The 23,204-nt window shown below is 41.4% G+C and overlaps 1 protein-coding gene across 7 annotated transcripts in view; it reads left to right on the top strand.

Annotated features, from left to right (window-relative positions):
- Positions 1-23,204, top strand: part of NSD2 (nuclear receptor binding SET domain protein 2) — a 192,227-nt gene that overhangs the window by 76,316 nt on the left and 92,707 nt on the right. For 6 of the 7 annotated variants that reach the window (XM_053304254.1, XM_053304249.1, XM_053304251.1 and 3 more), the window contains 5 exons: positions 8,505-8,649; positions 9,659-9,736; positions 11,065-11,183; positions 17,153-17,234; positions 20,333-20,448. In XM_053304254.1, the coding sequence (XP_053160229.1) occupies positions 8,505-8,649; positions 9,659-9,736; positions 11,065-11,183; positions 17,153-17,234; positions 20,333-20,448 (540 nt within the window). Of the gene's footprint in view, positions 1-8,504; positions 8,650-9,658; positions 9,737-11,064; positions 11,184-17,152; positions 17,235-18,153; positions 21,634-23,204 lie in introns of those variants that run through there. The other variant, XM_053304255.1, reaches the window with a different exon arrangement.

The raw sequence follows: 23,204 nt of genomic DNA on the forward strand, positions 1-23,204 counted from the left end.
ATCCTTTCTAAACTGGGGAAACCAGGTGGATGGATGAAGTGAAAAGGCAATACAAGGGCAGGCCTTCCAGGCTGCTACTCAGGATAACAGAGAACAAGCTGAGGAACTTGTTTTACTCTGAAGAGAACAGGCCTAAGCAAGGGTGAAAATCTCTTTCTAGGGTTGCTAACAGATCCAATTAGGTTAAATTTCAACAGTTCTAAGAACAGAGGCCAGGGTACTATAACAAGAAATGCCCAGTTGGGGCATAACACTTACTGCTCAGATAGTAGGATGTAGGCTCAGTTGAAGCATACCTGTAGCTACTGGTTCAAGAGTGGTCTTCATAGAAGCACACTCCTATCCTTCTCCTGTAGAGTTGAACAAGTGCACATCCCTACTTTTTATTTCTTGTCACATAAAATACCTATATTAGACTTCAGCCGGGGGGGAAGCACAACTTAATGTTCATCGTCGTGCTCTCTGTTGTTCACACTGATGGGCTTCAGGTGTGCATTGAAGTCTGTTCGGGATCCTTCCAAGCTCTCTTTAGTTCTAGCTCTTTCGACGGGAGCCCCCCCGTGACCTCACGCCCTGTTTCCTTCAGTTCTTGGTTGTCCGCCACCACATTTGCAGCTCCGGCTCAAGGTTCCTTCTCTTCGCAGCCCTCGTTACTCTCTGTGAGAATATTAAAAGAAAAACCTGCATTATTTTCAGTTTTAATCTATCTTGTCTTTATTAAACACATAGTATCCTCTGCCTGTGCCTTTTGCATCTTGTTTTTTTATTGTCCCCCTTCCCCCAGACACTCTGTTTTCTGTAAATTCCCTCTCAGCAGAATATTTTCTTCTTTTTGAGACACAGCCTGCCACAACGTTGTTTTCTCCACCTTTCCCCGCACACTTGGTGTATGGAGGGGGAGAAATAAAAAGAAAGTCACTTTCAAACGTTGCTCAGCTTGCTGAGCGATATTACCATAGACAGCCACTCTCATTGTCTTTTGTGCTTGGGAGAGGCACATAAAGTGGACTCTTGCAAATTTTGCAGGCAGTTTGGGAAGCAAACACGTAAAAATTGCTCTTAACGCCTCAAGAGCTCTACTGTGAGAAAAGCCGCTCTCCACCTCACAGTGCCATCCAGTAATGGCGTTCCCGACACCTGAAATGGCAGCACCTGCTCAGGACCCTTCCTCTATGGGGGTACCAATGCCTGTAGAGACGTTGTTGGTCTCCCCTCCTGCAACGCTTGCTGTTGGCCTGCAACAGGAGACTGCGCCCAGAGGAAACGGTTCCTTCGGCTCCTTCCTTGGTCTCCGCCTCGATACCGAGTGTACTTCCTGCTTCAGGGTCAAAGCACAAGGCTCCTTTGGACTCAGCACTCAAAAAATAGAAGGGAACCCCGTCAGTGGACCCTTCAGTGAGACCTTCTGCTTTGGCCCCTCAGCCGATGCCTTTGGGTACAGTTCCTCCGTGGATGGGGGATGCAGCCTTCCTACACCCTCCCCCTGCGTCTGCAGACAGCTCCTCCCACCCATGGGACAGAGCACGATCCAGGGACGTGCTAGCTTCCAGCCCTCGCAGGGAGCACTCTCCTCACAAACCTCCCTCCTTGGTACTGAAGCTTGTGCCTGAACCCTCACTACTGCAGCCGGGTACTTTGGCTGCTTTCCGCTCTTGGCAGAGTGAGGAGGAGGATTTGTATGCTCCTAGAGATGACTATGGAGACGCTTATGACTGGGGGTAAGTCACCCCCAGGGGGTGAGTCCGATGATTCTGAATGCTCAACGCATTCCTTGGGTGCTGTGCCTGATTCTCCCTCTGGAGGTTTCTGATCTCATTCTGAACACATACAATGCATGACAACCTCATTAAGGCTTCTGGCAACCCAGCCACAGAAGCCCCCGGAAGACCCTATTTTTGGCATTACTGATTATTCCACCCATGTGCTGGTTGCCTTACCCATGTTCAAACCTATACTCAGTATAGCCCATGGCTACTGGACCAAACCCTCTTCTACTCAGCTAACATCTAAGAGGATTGAAGCTTTATACAGGGTGCAGTTGGACAATTACGCTTTTCTCCAGAAACACCCCGTGCCAAACTCAATTGTCGTAGAGCTGGCACAGACAAAATCACAGAACAGGGCTCTGACATCTCCCATTGACCACGAGGGCAAAAAACTGGACTCCATTGGTAGGCACCAATATTCTACCTCTATCTTCCAATTGAAAGTGGCCAATTATCAAGCCTGCATAGGAAGATATAGTCATTTTCAGTGGGATAAAATGACCCCCTTTCTGGACTAGTTGCCTGGAGACCAGAGAGATTTAGCCAACACACTGAAGAAGGAGGGCTTGAATCTCGCAAAACAGCAGCGACATTCTTCACACCATCAGGCAGACTGTGCTTGCCCGTGTTATGATCTCCTCTGTAGGCTTGTGTCACTATGCTTGACTTTGCTCCTCTGGCCTAACATTTGAGGCATGTACTTGTAAAGATCTTCCATTCTATGGTGAGGCCCTATTCGGGACCAAGACAGATGACACTATGGAATGGGTGCACATATTACTCACTACTGCCCACTCAATGAGCTTCTCCTCTACTCACTTTAAACCTTACCGAACAAGCAGGTGGAACCTCCTGCAGCTCTGCGCTTTCAACTCCATCATACTCTTCCAATCCTGCTTCTAGACATTATCACCAGGGCTCCTTTCAGAAGTCTTGTTCCTACTCCACTCAGAAGCCTCAACAACAACAGAGGTCCAAACAATCCTCCTTCACCAAGCGACAGTGACTCCTCCTGTCTCATTCCCACGACATGCTTCCGGCCCTATCTGGAAATGTGGAACTCCCTAACTACTGACCGCTGGGTGCTGACCATCATCAGGATTGGATACGCTGTAGAGTTTGTTCAGAGACTGCCCCCTCAACTAGGGAGGAGTGCTCTGGTGATGCTGTAACTCCTGCAGGTACAAGAAGCACTATTACAAAAGGATGCGATAGAACCAGTGTCAGGCCATCTCTACGCTGGCTTGTATTCACTCTTTGTGGTTCGAAAGCCTGATGTGGACCTGTGCCTCCATTCTGGATCTTTGTGAATTGTACCGCTTTGTGAAATACACCAGGTTTCGCATGGTGACTATCCCGGAAATAGTGCTGCTCCTTGTCTCCAGGTGTGTAGTTTGCAGCAATCAGCCATCTGCCTGCAGCATTGCAGTTTCCGGCGTTTCCAGGTGGGGCCACACAAATATTAGTTCTCTTCGGACTCTCATTGGCCCCGAGAGTCTTCATGAAGTGTATGACAGTGGTGATCGCCTACCTCCACCACCAAAACATCAGTGTCTTCCTGTAGCTGGATGACTGGTTGCTGATGAGTTTGTCCCCACATCTTCTAGAACAACAAGTAGCTGCTACTATATCCCTACTGAAAAACTTGGGCCTTCAAGTAAACTTAGAGAAATCCTGACTGACACCAACCAGATGTATCCCTTTTGTGGGGGTGCTTCTGAACAAAACTGCTATGAGAGTATTCCTTCTGGAACAAAGGATCTCTGTGATACTGCACCAGGCCAGACGTTTCTTTGTTCAGCCGGTACAGACTGCCCATGCAGTGCAGAAGATCCTTGGCCTCATGGCTTCCACAACCTCGGCCCTCCCACACGCCATACTATGGATGCGAGTGCTCCAACGACTACTTTGACCCCCAGCTCGACAGACAGAACAAGCACCTTCATCTGCCATCAACAGTCTTGCAGTCCCTCAGCTGGTGGATCTCTCGTTGTCATTTAGAGGTGGGCCTTCCCTTCTGTATGCTGGACAGAGATCTTTCTGTACCTCTTTTTGCCAATCACGCTGATTGAGCGAGTCCTACAAAAACGGAGCAGGGAATCCATGAAGGCAATTCTAGTGGCAACCTACTGGCTGTGGAGAATGTGGTTTCCAGTGCTGACATCCCTCGCCCTGGATGGTCCAGTCCACCTCCAGAACCTACCAAACCTATTGACCCATAGATACAGCTCAGTATGGCACCCGGATCTGACCCAGCTGCGCCTGACTGCATGGCTCCTCTCTTTGATATAAACCCATGTTTACAAGAGGTCCTCAAAGCTGCTCAGAAGCCTTCTACTTGACGGACCTATGAAAGAAAATGGAGGTGCTTCTCAGAATTTGCCAAAGCTAAGTGTGTTGACACCTGTCAGGCACCCACTACCTTCTTCCTGGGCTACCTACTCCAGTTAATAGTGGCTGATGTTTCCATGTCTTCTATTAGAGTCCATCTGGCAGTAATATTTGTCCATGTCACGCCACGGGGCATAGTCTCGCCATTCACGAACCCTATAGTCAAGAGGCTCCTTAAAGGCCTGGTTAACTTGTATCCAGATACGCCGCTCATGTCTCCCCCTTGAGACCTCCCCCTGGTCCTCAGTCAACTGGTACGCAAACCCTTCAAACCACTGGCTACTTGTGATCTCCGCCTACTTACCTGGAAGGCCGCATTCCTTGTGGCGGTTACATCGGCACACTGAGTGAGCAAACTCAGGGCCCTTAGAGTGGATCTCCTGTATCTAATATTCCACAGGGATAAAGTGCAACTCTTTCCAGATATTAATTTCCTCCCCAAGGTGGTGAGTACTTTCCACAGGTCTCAGGTTTTGTCCTTGCCAGTCTTTCCCCCAAACCTGATCTCGCAAGCAGAGAAAGCCCTCAATTGTCTCGATGTGCACCACTGCCTAGCCTCTTACAAGGAAAGGACACAGACGATCAGAAAGACTCAAGCCTTGTTCATTTCCTATGCACCCAAGTTGCTGGGTGCTCAACCTGTAGCACAGTCTATAGCCAGGTGGATTGTGAGTGTGATCACTCTGGCTTATGAATTTGCAGCGAAATACCCTCCGAAGTCTGTCAGAGCTCACTCCACAGGAGTGATATCTGCTTCCACCGTCTTTGATAGGAATGTCCTGGTTGATGTCATCTGTAAAGTGGCCACCTGGGCTACTCCCCACTCGTTCATTACACACTGTGCTTTTGGATCTGCGTTCCAGACGGGATGTGGAATTTGGGATGGCCGTGCTGAATTCCATCTTCTAGTGACTGCGACCCATCACCAGGTAGGTTAGCTTGCGATGCGCCCATCATTGTGAACAACAGACTATGACAATGAACAACAGGTTGCTTACCTGTAAATGAAGTTCATTTAGTGGTCATCTGTTCATTCGCACGCCCTTCCCTTCCTCCCAACTGCAGTCTCTTTCAGATCAGCGGACACTTGAACTGAGGGAAATGGCGTGAAGTCACTAAGGGGGAGGGGCTCCCACTGAAAGAGCTAGAACTAAAGAGAGTTTGGAAGGATCCCGAATGGACTTCAGCGCACATCTGAAGCCCATCAGTGTGAATGAACAGATGACCACTAGATGAACTTTGTTTACAGGTAAGCAACCTGTTGTTATCAAGATGATTTCACTTGAATCACTACACTTACACCTGTCAAGATAGAGTATCTAAGTCTTTTCTTATACACACACACACACACACACACACACACACACACACACACACACACCCATATCCCACTGATTCTAGAAAGAAATAGTGCTGTAGAGTAGGCTTCCCCAACTGGCGGCCCTCCAGATGTTGCTGAACTACAACTCCCAGCATACCCAACCACAATAAATTGTGGCTAGGGATGCTGGGAGTTGTAGTTCAGCAACATCTGGAAGGCCATGGGTTGGGGAAGCCTGCTGTAGAGGATGCTGTATTATAGCATTCACTTGACATCAGTGTCCATTTATTACAGCCCTGCTGCTGCCAACCTCTATCCTAAAGATCAGATCGCTCTTGTGACCCATCCCTCCTGCAACAGATTGCTTTTCTTCCTTCCCAGTAATACTCACATTTCGCTGGAACCATCGTACTCAAAAGGCTCAGAATAAAATGCCTCCTTATTTTCTCTTGGATGTTGGTTACTATTAGAGATCAAAAAGAGCCCCAGAATGTTGAGCACCAAAGAATCAGTGGCAGGTTTTCAGTCACTGTGCCTTACTATGCCTGCCTTATCCATCTCTGGTTCTCCTTATTCTTGCTGGCCAGTTAACCTTTAACTTCAAGACTTATCAATGGCACTGCAGCTTCCCTGCAAAGGTCTGTTTGTAGCTCTGCTTCACTGGCCAGCTGTCCTGTCTGCTGCTTGGCTTTCAGTTGCTAAAGAAGCACTATTTTGGAAAGGGGCTTGGACAGACACTTAGCTTCCTGAAGGTGTCTTGAGTAAAGCCAAGTTTCCTATGCTTGGCCTTCCCCAGGGATCAGCTTAGAGGTGTCCTCAGTATGTGCCCTACTGTTTTCTTCACCAAGCTGTCGTCTTTCTTCAGGTCTTTCACTCGAGAGCCTGACCCGACTGACTCTGAGGACGCTCTGAATTGCTCCCAACAACCTACTCTTCCCAGAATGCTCAGGGAAACCTAGCCTGCAAGTGTCCAGTTATAATGCTTTAAACTGATTGAACAGTGCCTTCAGCTGTGGAGTGCTTCCTGTTTTTCTATTTAGGATGTCACCAAAGCCTCTAATTTGCCTGTACTCAGGAAGGCCTCGATATCTGCGGATTCATGTATCCACGGTCAAGTAAAAGACACCTGACCTTGGCACACATGGGGGAAAGTGGGAGGGGGACCACATCGTTGTCACGTATTTGCAGATGAAGGGTGGTTGGAAATGACCGCAGAGGTCATTTCCGACTGCTATTTTGTGTTTCAGAGCCTCAAAATGGCTCCGTTTAAAAGAAAAGAAAAAACTGGGTATTTATGGGTGATTTTCCGCCGATTTGGGGCTTTCCAGGACACAGCACGACTTGGGAGCATCAAAGCATGGCAGGGAGCTCCCCCCAGCATCTCTCTCCAGATTCTGGCTGATTTTCGGTTATTTTTGACCATTTCCCGAAAACCTGGAACCTAACCCCCGCAATCCCATAGCCCCCAATGACTCGATAGTCACGGTTTCCTGTGTTTGTAGTTGTAGCCGGGGAATATTTTATTGATTGATTTGATTTTTATACTGCCCTTCCAAAATGGCTCAGGTTCTGAACTAGAAGTATCCAACCAAATAAAGAATGCATCAACTAAATACAATGTATCTGCTCCAGTTTACTTGGAGGTCAGATTAAAATCATATAAAATAAACCATCACAAGAGAATTTGCTACAATGCTTGTAGAAATGTAAGAATACATTTTTAAAAGTTGCTGCACAATCCTTTTCTTGTCCCTGTTAATATTGCTTCACTAATGCTGCACTGTTTGTCATACTGTCCTCTCAAGTTTGAAAATGTCCTTTTACTTCAGTCTTGAAGTTACAGGCTGTAACTTCCTTATTTACCATGTTTTTTGTACTGTAGTGCAACTCCTGATATGTTTCAGCTCTGCACTGCAAAAAAGGAAATGATAAAATTTTATGGTTGGACTTTTCACATTCAACCTTCTGCTCAGTGCAGGAATGGGCTACAGGATTCCTGACAGATCGCTGTCCACCCCGTCTGAAAGCCTCAAGTGAAGTAGACTGCTCCAAAATAGGAGCTACAAGGCTGGTACTTGAGATCAGTGTTCCCTCTAAGGAGTGTACATGTGCGCACACGCACATTTTTTTGATGTCTGCTCAGTTAATTTTAGATCTCGCTCAGGTTTAATCAGGAGGTCCCAATCTGAATGCATGTGTGCACACTGCATTCATACTGCCGCCCAGAACAAAACTCATTCTGCACACAGACGAAAGACAGAGAGAATACTGCTTGAGATAGTTGAAATGTTAAGTCTTTTGCTAGTGCTTTTTCAAAGAACACCTCTAAGTCATTTTCTCCTTCCACTTTCTGTTCTTTGGACCCAAGCCATAACTTCTGTGGCTTAAATCTAAAAAACAGCGGAGAAAGGAAAAAATGACTTCGGCTGCAATCCTATGCACACTTACCTGGGACTAAACTCCATGGATCACACTGGGATTTACTTCTGGGTAAACATGCATAACTTCACAGTGATGTTCTGTGAAGTCTTGTACAAGTGCTAGCTGAAGTTTTCTCGCAGTGAAGTTTTGGTGGTTGCATTACAGTGTGAGAAAAATGAAAATAAGATTCAGGTTGTACCATATAAACTCGAATCCTTTTAAAAATTTTGAAAATAACTTCTGCATATGGAGGATTGGGGGTTGCTGCTCTCGTGCAACATTCTTCTTCCACAAGAGGGAAGAGGCAATCTGTTCTATGCTGCACCAGCTCATAAGTTTTATATACCAGAATGACAGCTTCTACTATATGATTATAAAATAGTAAAAAATATATTGGTTGGGGTGTGTGTGTGTGTAGGGAGAGAGTGATGCTAACTTAATCCTTTATTTTCTAGATCCTATACAAAAAACAAAGGAATCCTAAACTTTTACTTGAGCACTTTTAGGAATAAAGCAGAAGTATATATTTTATTGCCAGAAAGTAGCAGTTCTAAATAGCAGTTCAGTTTTAATGTCTATGTTGAACAAGTATTGTATTTGTCCAGGTGGTTGCTGAACACCCAGATGCCTCAAGCGATGAAATTGAAGAGCTTCTGGAATCACAGTGGAATATGCTCAGTGAAAAACAGAAAGCACGCTATAACACAAAATTTGCCATAGTGACCTCTCCCAAATCTGAAGAAGACACTGGTAAACGTAAAACTGTGCTAGTATACTCTAAATAAGATTAATGTATGTTGTGATGTTAAATTAAGCACACAGTTTGAGACATGTAGGGAGAGCAGCCTTTGCTGTTTTCCGTTTCTGATTTTTGGTGTGTTATGCTGATAGCAGTGAATGCAGTCTTTACAATAAAAGTCAATAATGTCTGCATTTCTTGGTCATTGTTCTGCAAAGTTGCTCTGTGTAAACCTACTGTCTAGATATTGCTGGTCTCATTCCTTTCCTGTCTATAAGCAGCTGCCATTTGTATCACTGTCAATAAAGTGAGGGTGGTAGAAATGAGAAGAAACAAAACATTCTCATTAAAGATACTGTATTGGTCTTCAGATGTTAGCATAGTTTGTATTTATGTTTGCCTTTGTTTAAAATAAAAGATTCTTGACATACATCAGCATCAGAAACATATGTTTCCAAGTGGTAAATGACAGATTGAATAGTGTTCTTGTAGACTAGCATCCCAGCCTGCAAAGTATTTGTTTGGTTAGCTAATCTTGATAAACACTTTGCTTCATATCCATGATAAAAAATATTTGGAATAATATACCTGAAGGAAGGAAGGAGGGAGCAATGTTCTTTCTTCTTCTTCATCATCAAATAATAATATAATATTTATTATTATTAAAGTTATTATTATTATAAAGAATAATCTGTGTATGTATATGTAAATATATGCATATATACGCATCCATCTATCCATCACACACACACACACACACACACACTAATTTTGTTAGATTTTTATAGAAATCTTAAACCAACAGGTTGCTGCTTTGGTCAGTGAGAGGAATGAGGGTGTGTGTGATGGGTTTGTTAGATTTGGAAAAATGTATTAAAAGTGCAGTCAGTTTTGTTATCTGTGTGTGAAATAACATCTTGTGGGAAAGTTAACAACTTTGTCTTAATGTGTTAAATATTTGGATGTCAGTTTTAAAAACAAACCAACAACAACACTACACAACATTCTGTATCTCTCAAGGTTCATCACAGAAGAGTATGGGAGAGGCCAAACGTAAAGTGTTTCAAGAATCACGTAAAAGGAGATCAAGATCCAGAAGTAATTGAAATCTGTGCTATGTACTACTGATTTATTATGCGTAATCTTTAAGTGTGCCACTTATGTAATTGCTCACAAATTACAATCTTTCTCTCAGATGTTGTGCTCCTTTGGCTTTAGAATTTTTATGGATCCTGAATTAAATTCCTGAGTGCTGTAGTGCTGAATTTTGTTCAACTTCCTGATAGTTTCATATTGCAAAATAATTAAAATGAATATTGCTTATTCATTATCTATACAATATGTCTTTCCTACTTGAGCATGTTTTTAGTAGTCTGCAAGCAACCATCCTTGTATGCCAATGTAGAATCCCTCAATATTTGTTCAGAAAATATTGGTGTAAATGCTGGCTGCAGTATTTTTAAACACTGTAGTCAACACCAAACATGAATGGACAGTTATCCTTCATTTTAAAAATGTATATATTTGATTATAATTTATTAAGATATTTTCTGAAATTTACAAAAACAAACAGTTGATCCTCAAGGTGTTGATGCTACCTTTTACCTCCATATTCAACATGCCCTCTAGCCTCACAGACTAGGAAATATAATTGAAGAGAAAATAGCCATTAAGTGAACATTGACTACTACTATTTTTTCCTTATAGAAACAGACTGCTAAGAAGTTCGCATTTTTGAACTAGAATCAGCATTCACCAATGTATCACAAATAGAGCTATTGAAATGGACTCTATAGATGAATTGCTGATCTTTCTTGGAGCCATCTCTTTATAATAGGAAAATTGACTTTAAAATTTATTCTAAACCCTAAACCATACCATATGTAAAAGTGAGGTGTTTAAAACTTTGTGATGGCCTTTGTTATTTCTAAACTTTGTTTGATGCACATCATTTTAAATGGGTTTTGTGACTTACTTAAAACAAAACAAAAAAACACATTCTCCATATATAGCTGTATATTTGCCAAGCCATGAGAGGAATAGTCTGTCACAATAGTGATGTCACAGACAGAAGTATATTGATAGCTCCCGAGTGTATGACAACATAATCTTTATTGTTTGAAGAAACATCTTCAGAGCAAGCATGAAACATCAAATTGTGGAGTCATTGGTAAACAGCTGAAAACAGAAATGAATTTCACCTTTGAGTAACAATGTTTTGTTTTGATACGACCAGCCGAAGCTTATGTAAAAGAAGTTTGTACTACAAAACTAGTGTTAATAATTAATGCTGCCAGCCCCAAAATCTTAAGGGTTAATTAGACTTCTTAAAATGTATTAGAGCAGTGATGTAACTAGATCAGTTCAAGATAATTTCTAAGCTTTAGATCTTTTTCATGTAAGTTTCCCCCATCCCCCACTCCAAGGTAACTTACATGGAAATAAAAGGAAACCAATAAAGAGGACAAAGGAACCTACAGAAGATTTTGAAGTTCAGGAAACACCTAGGAAAAGGCTCAGGATGGATAAAAAGAATTATCGGAAGGTAACTATGTTGTTGGTTTGTTTGGGTATGTCATAGCAGCATCTGATTTGGTGATGTAGATTAAATTTGTCAGAACTTCTGTAATGTTCTGCTTTACTGCAGCAAATCAATTAATTATGAAGTATTTACCCTAAGTGCACCTTTTAATATAGGCAAAAAAAATCTTCTAGAGTAATGTCATATGAATCTGTCTGCCTTCTCCTGAGCTGCTTTGCAAATGAGGGGAAAGGTAATAGACTTATTTGGGAAACTTGATGCCTTTGGTATCCTAAACCCTAGGAGCTGTATAGGGAATATCAGTGGGAATATCCTGTTCTAGGGAGCCACAGCAACAGCAGTTATCAGGGTGGATTGATTTAAATAAAAACTATTTAAATCGCCAAGAAAAAAGGCTTATTGTAAATTATTGATTTAAATAAAAATCTAAAAACACCTGTTTGTTATTTAGATACTTCCTAAATAAAAATGCACAATTAATTGCAATAAAAAAATCTTTTTTCTTCTTAATATTGCTTCATTCTGACAACCACACAAGACATTTCTTTGTTGCACTGTTTACATTTGTCACATTTTCCCTTTTTACCCAGCAAGATATCCCCAAAAACCCAATATCCCCCAAATTCTGTTATGATCTGCAGCCATAACAAATTTTTGTAGGGAAGTGGTGATTGGAGTCAACATCAGAAGATGCTGCTGTGTTCTGGTAGTCCTTTCTGTACTTGTCTATTGCTTGTCCTGTATCTTATGCCTACCCGGCCCCAACACATCTTACAGAAATAGCTACTAAAATCTGTGTTCTCCATGAGAAGGAAGGTAAATACTCATCTTCTTTGGTAGCAATACATATTTATGAGACTTCTTAATCTGGGTCAGTTGCGGAGATCAGCTCAGTACTAGGCATAGAACAGGAATAAAATGTCACCAAGATGGATCAGTGGATGACACCTGTGGTGATTTGCCAGTTTCTGGCCCTCAGTATCAAGTCATAATAGTAGTACATGGACTCTTATGCTGTATGATGACTAAGATATTTTCAACACAGTTTTTTAGAAAAGCAGATTTTTGTAAGTTTATTAAAGGATTAGAAATTCTGTTTTAAGAGATCATATGCTTGGATTAAATGCAGATGTCATTTTAGTATAGGTTTTTTAATTAAAGCAGCAGTTTATAGCTGACATGTTTAAAAACTGGATTTAAAAACCATTTATTTTAATTCACCCAGACAGTCATTACACTAACCTTCCTATTGTCTTGGGCCTACTTGCATATCTAGCAACCGATATACACACCTCACACTAAGAAAAGGAGCAAAAACACCATGTTTAATAGGTCTGAAAACAAATGGTTGGTAAGGAATGTGGGCATAAAGAGGCGAGAAGGAGCTAGCACACACACACACACACACACACACACACACACACACACACATATATATATATATATATATATATATATATATATATATGCACATAGCTATATTTTAGTGGGCATTCATGCTCACTTATAGAATCAATAGCATGTTCAAGGCTTTTCTTTTTTGATTTCATGCATGGAGTTTACTCGAGCATTCATCTGTTATGGTATGATATCATACCAGAGCATAACCATAATTAAGCAATAATTGGAAGAAACCTGAACCTTGAAACTTAAAAGTTGCTCTAGACTTATAAAATACTTATGGCTGGCACATTGACCTTTAAAACTCATTTGATCATCATTAAATGCGTGCAATATTACCTGTTCTACTTTCAATCTGTGTTGGGAAGTGAGCAAGGAGGAAGAGTTCTTTGAGTTAATTCTCTGCTAAATATAATGCTCAGAAATACACATAAAGTTTTTACTGTACATTTAATTTCATAGACATGTATTGTAGAAGAGAGTAATAAGACATTTTATGTGAAATATTTTGAGCCACACCTGTTTTATAAAATGTGAACATACTGTGTGACACATTAATAAACATTTTAATGTTTTAAAACAATGTTTTAATAAACATTAAAATGTTTAAGAGAATGACCAATATGTAGACTATGGGGCATATTTTAACAGTGACAGTAGCCTTAACGTTTTTAAAAAAGGGGTAGGAATAAGATTTGCAAACTTGAATAAGACATGCATACTTTAAAAGTGCTGTTAGTGTTGCATAGTGTTTTCTGATGCTGAATTGTATATTGAAATTTATGGCACATGAATTGTACAGGTTTATCTGTGTCGGTTGGTGGTTTATAGAGCTTGGTATAAGCCTACAAGCTTTTTTGGCCTCTTTCTACACTTTCACAGCAGCTAATTTTCTCATAGCATGTGTTAGCAAATCTTATTTTCAATTGCTGTGAATATTTTCTGCTGTTCGTACTCAAAGGACCTCAGATTTCGCAGAACAGTTGGTTTTTCTGTATACCTAGCTTTACTGACTTTGAAAATTGGCTTGTTCCAAATGAATATAACTATTTCTTAATATGTTTTTGGTATTCTGGTACCAATAACATGCAAATGTTTATGCTTTTAACTCATAACTCAGTGACTGACATCTAGAATAGGGGTGTGCATGGAACCGGATTGTGTAGTTCAGTCCGAATTTGGACCGGACCACAGTTTGGTCTGGCCATTTGCGGCATAATCAGCAACACACTGACCATGCAAATGGCTGCTGCCACTGCTGAGAGGGTGGGGGGAACGCCACACAGGCCTACCGGTAAGCACCTTCTCTTTCAGTTTTAAAGGCGCCTCTGTTGCCGTCCCCTCCCCCCACCCCGGCCTTTTATTACCTTTGTAAGTAAAGGGGAACTGCCCTTTGCAGGCACTCAAACTGGTCTGTGGATGAACCGTGTTTGGTCTGGTTAGATCATGGACTGGACCGCTTTCACTGGGGCTGGTCCAGTCCACGGTCAAACTGGACTGGTTCACTATAGACCAATTTGATCACAGACCAGCTTGGTACACCCCTAATCTAGAAGAATCCTCTGTCGATGTGTCAGGGTTTCTCATTGTATGAGGGGGAAAGGGGCGATTTTTCAGTGATCTCATCTTAAGAAGAGCTCTGTTGGCCCAAGATCTATCTAGTCCACCATTCTGTTCCTCATAGTGGCCCACCAGATGCCTCTGGGAAGCCCACAAGCAGGAGATGATGGCATATTGTTCCCTACAACTAGTTTTCAGAGGCACCCTACCTCTGAACCTGGAGGTGGTCTACAGCCATCAAGATTAGTAGCCATTTATGGATTTATCCTCTATAAACTTGTCTAAGCTCCTTTTAAAAGCATCCAAGCTGGTGGCCAGTACTTCCTTTTGTCACTCCTGAATTTCTTAGTAATCCATTTCATGGATGACCCTTGGTTCTAGTGTTGAGTGAGAATGAAGTGCTTTTCTTTATCCATTCTCTCCACACCATGCATAATTTTATAAGCCTATCATGTCTCCCCTTAGCCTCAAATGTTATAGCCTTATGTCATAAGAAAGGTGCTCTAGCTCCTGATCATTTTGGTTGCCCTCTTGACTTTTTTCCAATTCTATAATATAGTTTTTACTCCAAATGTAGTCATACTATAGACTTGGATGTTGGCATTTTAATATGGGCAGTTTTTATTTTCTTGTTCCTCAGGGACATAGTTTCAGGAAGCACAGGTAGTTGCAGAGGGAAGAGGAAATCACTGAAACTCTCCCCTGCCCCTTCATGCAGTGAAATACTTTGGCACATCGGCATAGGGGGCAGTATTTGGATGTTGGTATTTAAAGTGTGGTTCAGACATTCTTTTCAGAGTGCCAGTTGACTCCTCCTTTATTTGGATTTTGAGGAGAGGGTTCCCTTCTACCACAGTTATGAATTATTGGTTGGGCAAGAGTCATTCTTTTGGAGACTGAGGAGGCGGGACAGAAGTAGCTGTGGCATTCCCACATCAACCTGTTATTTTAAGCAGTCCCAACTGTCTCTTTAAAGGAGTCGCTTATCAGTTACTCCAGGAACAGCTGTTCTTCCTCTTCATCTCTCTCCTACTCTGAGATAACATAGAGTGGGAAGCCTGTCAGTTGTGGAAGTTTCTCCTGTTGATGGAAACAACTTCCTTTTCTCAGGATTTCAAGCAAGCAGAGTATTCCTGTTATAATATGGTGGAGAGATGAACCAAATCTATATCTTGGATTTACCACATAAAACTCATCATGTAAGCAGTTGGTTCTGCTAATTTAGAACCCTGAATGGCTACATCTCAGAACTGTCCAAACAAGGAGGGAAGACTTGAAAGGAGTGAGGTGCTGACTCGTCCCTTGCATTTCCTTGTCATCCTGTGTAGGAGAGAGCGCCAGCATATTAAACAGGTCTCTGTCAGAGGGAAGGGATCATGTGCTTGCAGGAGAGTTATCTTCCAGTATAAGCTGCCTATTTCCCCTTGTCTCACAAGAAGCTAACCCTAACATTTTGAATGTAGGAAGCTGCCATACTAAGACAGTCCATTGATGTAGCGATCTCAGTATTGTTTACACTGATTTGTAGTGGCTCTCCCAAGGTTTCAGGCAGGAGTCTTTCACAGTCCTACCTGGAAATACCAGGAAATGAACTTGGGACCTTCTGCATGGAGGCAGATGCTCTACTACTGAGCTATGGCCCCATCCCCATATCCATTCAGGAGCTATTGTTGTGAGTCTGGTATCCTGGGGCTCTACTTTCTAGACTGTAACAAGGAAACATGAGGGGTGAGTTGCACTTCAGTCCCTTCTGGCCTTCACTGATTCCTGAGATAGTTGCAGGAGAGAGCCCTTCAGGAATTTGAATAGGAAGAAAAGCCTGCTTCCCACATGAGAAGCCATAATGTGTAGCCATGCTCTTGCCACCTACATGCAGAACATTATATTCCCACTAGCAATGCAGCACCTTAGCCAGCATTGCATGCTCTTGGTTATTCTCCAAACCTCAACCACTAAGGACTGCTAAAACAATATAGAGTGTCTGCCACCTCCTTTCTATTAATTTCAATTGAGTTCTGGAAATAAGCCTTGGGGATATTGGTGGACCTTTGCTGCTTGTGAGGTAGCCCTGTGCCACATTAGTAGTCTGTACTTTGCTTAGGAAATTAAATTGTGTGGCTTATAACACAATTGTTTTGTTCTCTTAAAAAACAACCCTAAAAACATTAGTTTTCATTTTGATGGGTTGGATCCAATGGAAGAAGGCCTTCCTCTGGAGGAAGAGATCTTTTGATTCAAATAATTGATTTTAGAATACAAGTAGGAATAATTTTACAAACACAATGTAGTTTCAAGTATAAATGAAATATGTGCACATCTTAACTGTTACTGGGTAAAAATCATAGCACCTAGCTTTTTCAGTCAACATAGAAGCACTTAATATTAACAGTATTCAGATTTATGGTTGCAAGCAAACTGGCTTCTGATCTAGATAGAAAAAGTTGCTGCAGGAGTTTAAATTTTTTTTTAAAATGGCTCCTCAAATGGTTGGCTTACATAATAGTCTGGTCTTCAAAACTTGTACAAGATCATACTTACAAAACGTCATAGGTTTGGCCTATGGCAATTTTAAGTGAAAATTCCAACGATGCTTACTGCTAGATGGAAATTATCCACTCTTAAAATCCCATGTGATTTTCATTTTAGTTTGCTTCTTCAAACAAGTATTTTAAAATAATGCTGAACTTCAAAATTACGATTCTACTATATGCTGTTAGTAAATTAAGGATGCATACATGAATTGTTTTTAAATGATTTAAAAAGAGAGAGAGAATGGATAATAGCTTTACTGAGAACTATAAGTATGATGGACATTTCAACTATTGGGTTGCGTTTTCTTTTCCTTCTAATATTCCATTGTATCTGCTGTAACGGTGTGTTTAAAAGTCATTATGACAGAGACAAAGCAAAGTCATGTGTCTGGGGACAAAAGCCCTGGGGTAATTCCACATTAGGAGGGGTTTTTTTATTTTTATTTTTTCATTTCATTTCATTTTATTTTTTTGTAACAGAGGGAGACAAGCAATGACAAAACAGCAAAAACAAACTCTACTAAGGTCACAGAAACCTCTTCTTCACAAAAGAACCAGTCAGGTAATGTGGTTAGAATAAGCTTTGATGTAACTTCTTTAATTAAACGTTATAAATTCCACTTGTTTAAGATGGCCAACTACATTTTTAAATGAAACACTGGCATTATTTGAATGCCAGCTTGAGTTGCATTTTTCCTGTATTGCCGTTGTTGGTCAATATTTCCTTCTAGTATTGCTGACTGAAAACAGCAGCTCATGAACTTAATTGCTGTTTGGTAGCACAGCAAGAACACTAGGTCAGAGGTAGTAGAAAGCAGTAGTATAACCTATTATGTTTTGGTATTCATTAGTGGTATTACAATATTCATCCGTTTAGGGACAGATTCCAGAAATGTAAGATTAGTCAGTTAAAAACAAAAGTTCAACTTCTGTGGCACCTTAAAAAGTATGTACAGCTTGATACTGCATGTTTTTACATGGAAGGAGTCCCTTTCTTTTAATTGGAGCTTACTCCCAAGTAAGTGTGAATAGGATTGCAACCTTATTGTGGCGTAGAGTTGTGATGCTGAAGATTCACTTTATGTCTTAGTCGGCTTTAACATTCATGCCAGGACCCCTTATCTGGAGCAACTCAGCATTTCATGGCCTCCATGACAATAGTGGATATGTCCCAGGTCACACCTGGCCTCATTTTAGGCAGGGCATACTTTTGATCTGATACTCTTATGCTCGGCGGAATGAGAGGTATTTGGTGGAGGAGGAGATTCCTCTGTCATGGAAACACACTATTCGGGTTAGGTTTAGACTTAGCTGCAGGAGTGGGGAAGACCCATTTAGGATGGTCTTTTCCTCAGTTGATAAATCCAAATGGTTTTTTGATAGTTCTGTGGATGAGTGGATGACCTGGTTGATCTGTGGAATACAGAGATGTCCCAGGTGGTAGACACAATAGTTTCCAAGTGTCCTCTTTCTCCCTGTAGAACTCATACAGTTCCCAGATTTTCCATGGAACAGAGGATGATGAAACAGGATTGGAGACAGCATGAAAAGATATTGATGACATCTTATGATTGATCTGATTGAACTTCATCTAAAGTGGATCGAAGATCATCTAGTGGGCTTCAGCTAACTTTTGAGCCTACTCCATGGCAGTGATAGCAGCACAGAAAATATTCTTTTCCACCATCATTGTATCTGCTCAATGTCTTCCAGTGGAGTGTTTCAGAGTGGTGAGGGGCCCTTTACAAGTTGGTCCTCAGAAGGAGCAGGTGCAACATCCAGAAGCCTATCCTTTGTGGATAAAGTACTCCTATCCATTCTATTCTAGATCTTTGTTCAGCATGTTGATACTCGGAATGCAAGCAGCTGAAACACCAGCCACTTGAACACTCAATCCTTTTGCTTCTTGACAAATTAAATTGGTTTGGCTAGGAGTTTCAGTCTAGACTGCAGAAATGATCAGTGCTTGCCTATGAGAGAATCTTATTTTATCAACTTTGAAGGGTGCAGTTGTGTACCCCTTTGTTAAACAGATCATCCTTTAATCCTTCTGACTTGAAATTAATTAAAGAGCAGGTCCAAAGCTTGGCAGTGCTCCTAGATCCAAAGGTCCTTTTTAGATGTCAGAGATCTGACCTAGGCGTGGTGGTTCCATGCTCCAGTTGTTTCCTGATTAGTCTAATCTGTAATCTGCTCTGTGTGAGGCTACCCTTCAAAGGTATCCAGAACCTACACTACTTGTTGAGAGCACATTACCTCAATCGTAGAAATGATCAATGCTCGCCTATGAGAGAATCTTATTTTGTCAACTGTATTGTGGATCTTTATTGGTTACCTATATGTTTCTGGGCTTAGTTCAGGGTGCTGGGTTTTACCTTTAAATCCCTAAATGGCTTGTGTGACCCATCTATACCTCCTCTTATACTTCATTCATCATTTGAGGCCCTGCTCCATGTGCCATTAGCTTTGGAGGTAAGATGTTCATCTAGGAGCAAGGCCACCTTGGTGATGGGCCCTGCACTTTTAGAACTTGCTTCTGTTGGAGGCCTACATGTTCCCCCACTCCTTATCTTCATGTAATAAGTGAAGACCTGGCTATTACCAAGAAGCATTCGGGATTGGTTAATCTTTCGTGGATGGTTCTGATTTTGTTGACTGAGAGGGGTTTTATTATTAGTAGTATCCTGTTAATGGGGACCTTACTTTTACTGTTGGTTGCTGTTTTTATTAATTAGTTGCTCTTATTGTATTGTGTTTTTGTTTCTTTTTATTGCAAGCTGCTTTGTAGTACCATATGGTGGGGAAAACAGGGTATACATGTATTAAAATGAATAATGTAAAAAGTAAATCAAGTTACATAGGCTATAGCCAACCATATCTGGTGATGTAAGCTGTATTTTAGGAAAATTTACCCTATGATAAATGTTACTCTTTAAGATGCCACAGAATGCCTTGGCTTGGATCAAATGAAGCATTTATATGAGCAGAAAGCACTTAAGTTGTATGGTGGGGATTTCAAATTGCCTCGTATTCTCCACTCCCAGTAACAACCTCCCATGCCACACTAAATGCTGTTCTGGCGAGTAACCTGATCCTCAGGTAGGGCTTTTCAGGAGTCCAAGGGGTGGAAGAGAGGAGGAGCTTCTGGTTCTTGAGATCCAAGCCTTTTGTCATTCATTCAGTATTGTTTTCACACATTTAGTAAGATTCACTTCAACAAGGGCATGAGGAGGGGGATCCGGAAGTATTGTTGTGTAACTATAGGCCAAGGTACACTTCTGTTAGTGGAGAGTGGTATGTTTCTTGCCTAAGAACTATCTGTCCTAATCTGCATGGAGGCGGGGAACTCTGCAACTGCATCTTCAAAATGTTATATCTGTTAATTGTCCAGAAGGGGGAAACCTCATGTATGCTGTCTCAAGCTCAATGAAGGAGGAGTGGGGCATAAATGTCATAAATACATAAGTGGCTAACTTGAAATAGTTTTTACTATTAAAAAGTGTGTACCGATCTTTGCTTTCACTCAGTACTTGAATCTAAAAGGCCAATTTAATTTATTCCTGGGCAAATGAGGGAATTTTTTCTTCTTCAACTGGCTTCAAGGAAATAAATTAGAGTTCCAAGTTCACTTTATAAACAGAAATTATTTTACAACGACAGGTCTTTCAGATGCATGTAAACCACTGAAGAAGCGAAATCGGGCTTCAGCAGCAGACTCTTCACACCTTGGTTATAACAAAAGTTCATCTCCTTCAGCTTCATTAACTGAAAATGAGGTAAAATTATGAATGAAAAGTGGCATTCAGATAACTGCCATAATACAAAAAGTTGTCTTTTTCTTTTCTTTTTTTAAAAAAAGCTCACACTCTAAAAGTTAGAGCAAGACATAAAAATATAAAACAAGCACAATTCTCCCCCCATTGAAGGACTGACTATTCCTTCAATGTACCTTTTTTCTGCTTGTGGCACAATATGGTGGGCTGATCTGTGCAGGGTAGGGGGAGAACTGGTGAATGGTCCTGCTCTGCAGAGATGGGGTTGGAAAAATGTCTTTTTAGTCCCCTCTAGCTCTCTTAATATTCCAGTTTTGATTTTCATGTGCTATTGTGTCAAATCGATGTTAGATGTTTCAACAGAACCATCCAGTTCAGGCACTTCAAATATTGAGTAGACTATTTGGTTTAGAACACAGTTGAAAAATTCTGACAAAAGAGTACATTATGCAAATCATGTTCTGGGATACTCGCCACCACTGCCATCCATTTTATGGTGCCCTTTCTTCTTCAATCTCTTCTGCATAGAACGTCATATTTCAGGAAGTCATTAAGGATGAATTAAAAAAATTGAAAGGGCATACCTTTCAATTTTTATATAATATAATTTGCGTGCAGCTCAAGCTGTAGCATGACCAAAAGAATTGAAATCCTGTTTTTAAAAAATTAGAATCAAAGTTTGAGCACTAGTGTGTTTATATGCTTTGTGTCTTCAAGTTGTCTTCAAATGTTTAGAGTAAATTTCAATGTACATTGTGTACAATGTAAAATTCCTTTAAAGAAAAAATCAAGGAGATGCCATTCACTTTCGGTTGATGGTTCTATAATGCAATATTGTGTAGTTTCATATATTCATACTAATACCCTTTTGTACGGAGATCAATGTTTTAAGGAACCAGTTAAAGTAATAAAGCATTTAACACAGTGTATTCAAAAATGTAAATGTATGTGTGTTTTAAAATCTATAAATTAATCATTAATCATTCCAAGATTGTGGGGAAAGCAAATACAGAAATCTGTAATTATTCCTGCAGTAATGGAAATTGCAGGTTACTTGTAAGATGGATAATTTGTTGTAAACAAAGACATGTAATTATTCATGCAATATTGTAAAACTTATAGTATATTAAGATAATTATTTGCATGTATTGGATATTTAACAGAGTAAAAAACAGCCTGGGCAATGCAGCTTTTAGCCTTTTCTTCTAGCTAGGGTGCAGCTGCTGCTTCTTCACCCACCCTCCCCCAAAGTGTCCAGTTCTCCCTTGGGCCAGGAAAACTGTCTCAGAGAGGTGGCCATGTTGGACAGCCTATGGCTACTGGTCTAAGCCTGTGCTCTTTTGTGGGTGGGCTACAGGAGGCTTGAGGGGATTGATTCTTCTAAGATTCCAGAAGTGGTAAGTAAACGGAGCATTGGTCACTTACCGTGAAGGCTTCTTCTGGTTGCTGCAGTCAAGGCATCTCTGTGGGTTATCCCCGTCACGTGCTCCTGGGCAGGACTATGTAAGATAGCTAACAGAAAGCCTTTTAGAGCCCGACAGGGATGACCCCGCCCAGTTCTTACAGGCCGAGTTAGCATAGAAAAGGTACATCTAAACTGGGTATAACAGACTGTACTCAACACAAACTAGTTAGAAAACAGGCAACCAACATGAAGTAGTGTAACCCACTTGTAAGATGATATAGAAACAACATAGGAGTCGAGATCCAACAACATTTTCCCATGACCACGATACCTATCGTAACAAGTAATTCTCCTGGAGTAGAGCAAGAAAATATATATGCTAGCCGGGTGGGCTGAGATGCCTTAACTGCAGCAACCAGAAGAAGCCTTCACAGTAAGTGACCAAATGCTCCGTTCTCGGTTGCTGCAATCAAGGCATCTCTGTGGGACATACCAAAGCAGTACTTCTCCGGGAGGGAACCCACAGTTTGCTCTACTCTTTGGGAAGTACTCCCTGGAGAACCCGCCTCCCAGAAGCTTCCTGAGCAGAGGCATATAGGTCCAATTTGTAATGTTTGATAAATGTGGTTGGGTTCTTCCAAATAGTCGCCTTACAGATCTCCTGAACTTGGTTCAGAATTGAACCAAATTCAGAATCCTCAGATTGGTTGCGAAGGCCGCTGAAGTCGCAGTGGACCTGGTAGAATGAACCACTATGTTTTGAGGTGGACGAACGTGCTGCACCTCATATGCAAGAGCAATGCAGGCTCTGATCCATCTTGCAGTTGTCCTTGAAGACACTGCCTCCCCCATAGAGGCCAGTAGATAGGACACAAACAGTACGTCTGTCTTTCAAAAACTGTCGGACTGTGCAATATACTTCTTTAAGCAGCGACGGACATCCAACTTATACCACAACTTTTCTTGTGGATGTCTCAGGTGTGGGCAGAATGATGGCAAATATACATCTTGAGACACATGGAAGTCAGATAACACCTTTGGACGGCTGAACGGGTCTAGAATCAGGCATACGGAATCCTCTGAGATTATACAATAGGATTTATGAATTGACAATGCCCTCAATTCCGATACTTGCCTTGCCGGCCACTAGAAAGGCTAGTTTCAGGGACAGTAGTCTCAATGATATTGACCTAATGGGTTCCATTGGAGGGTGCTGTAGCACCTTCAGAACCGTGTTCAAATTCCAAGTAGGAAACTGGTGTGCTACTGGCGGAGATAAAAGAGTTGCCCCTCTCAGGAAATGTTTTAAGTTATGGGTGTCCCATTGAAGCCTTTGCAGATCCCCCTGATATGA

Source organism: Hemicordylus capensis, chromosome 3, assembly GCF_027244095.1.
Source record: "Hemicordylus capensis ecotype Gifberg chromosome 3, rHemCap1.1.pri, whole genome shotgun sequence".
Taxonomy (NCBI): domain Eukaryota; kingdom Metazoa; phylum Chordata; class Lepidosauria; order Squamata; family Cordylidae; genus Hemicordylus; species Hemicordylus capensis.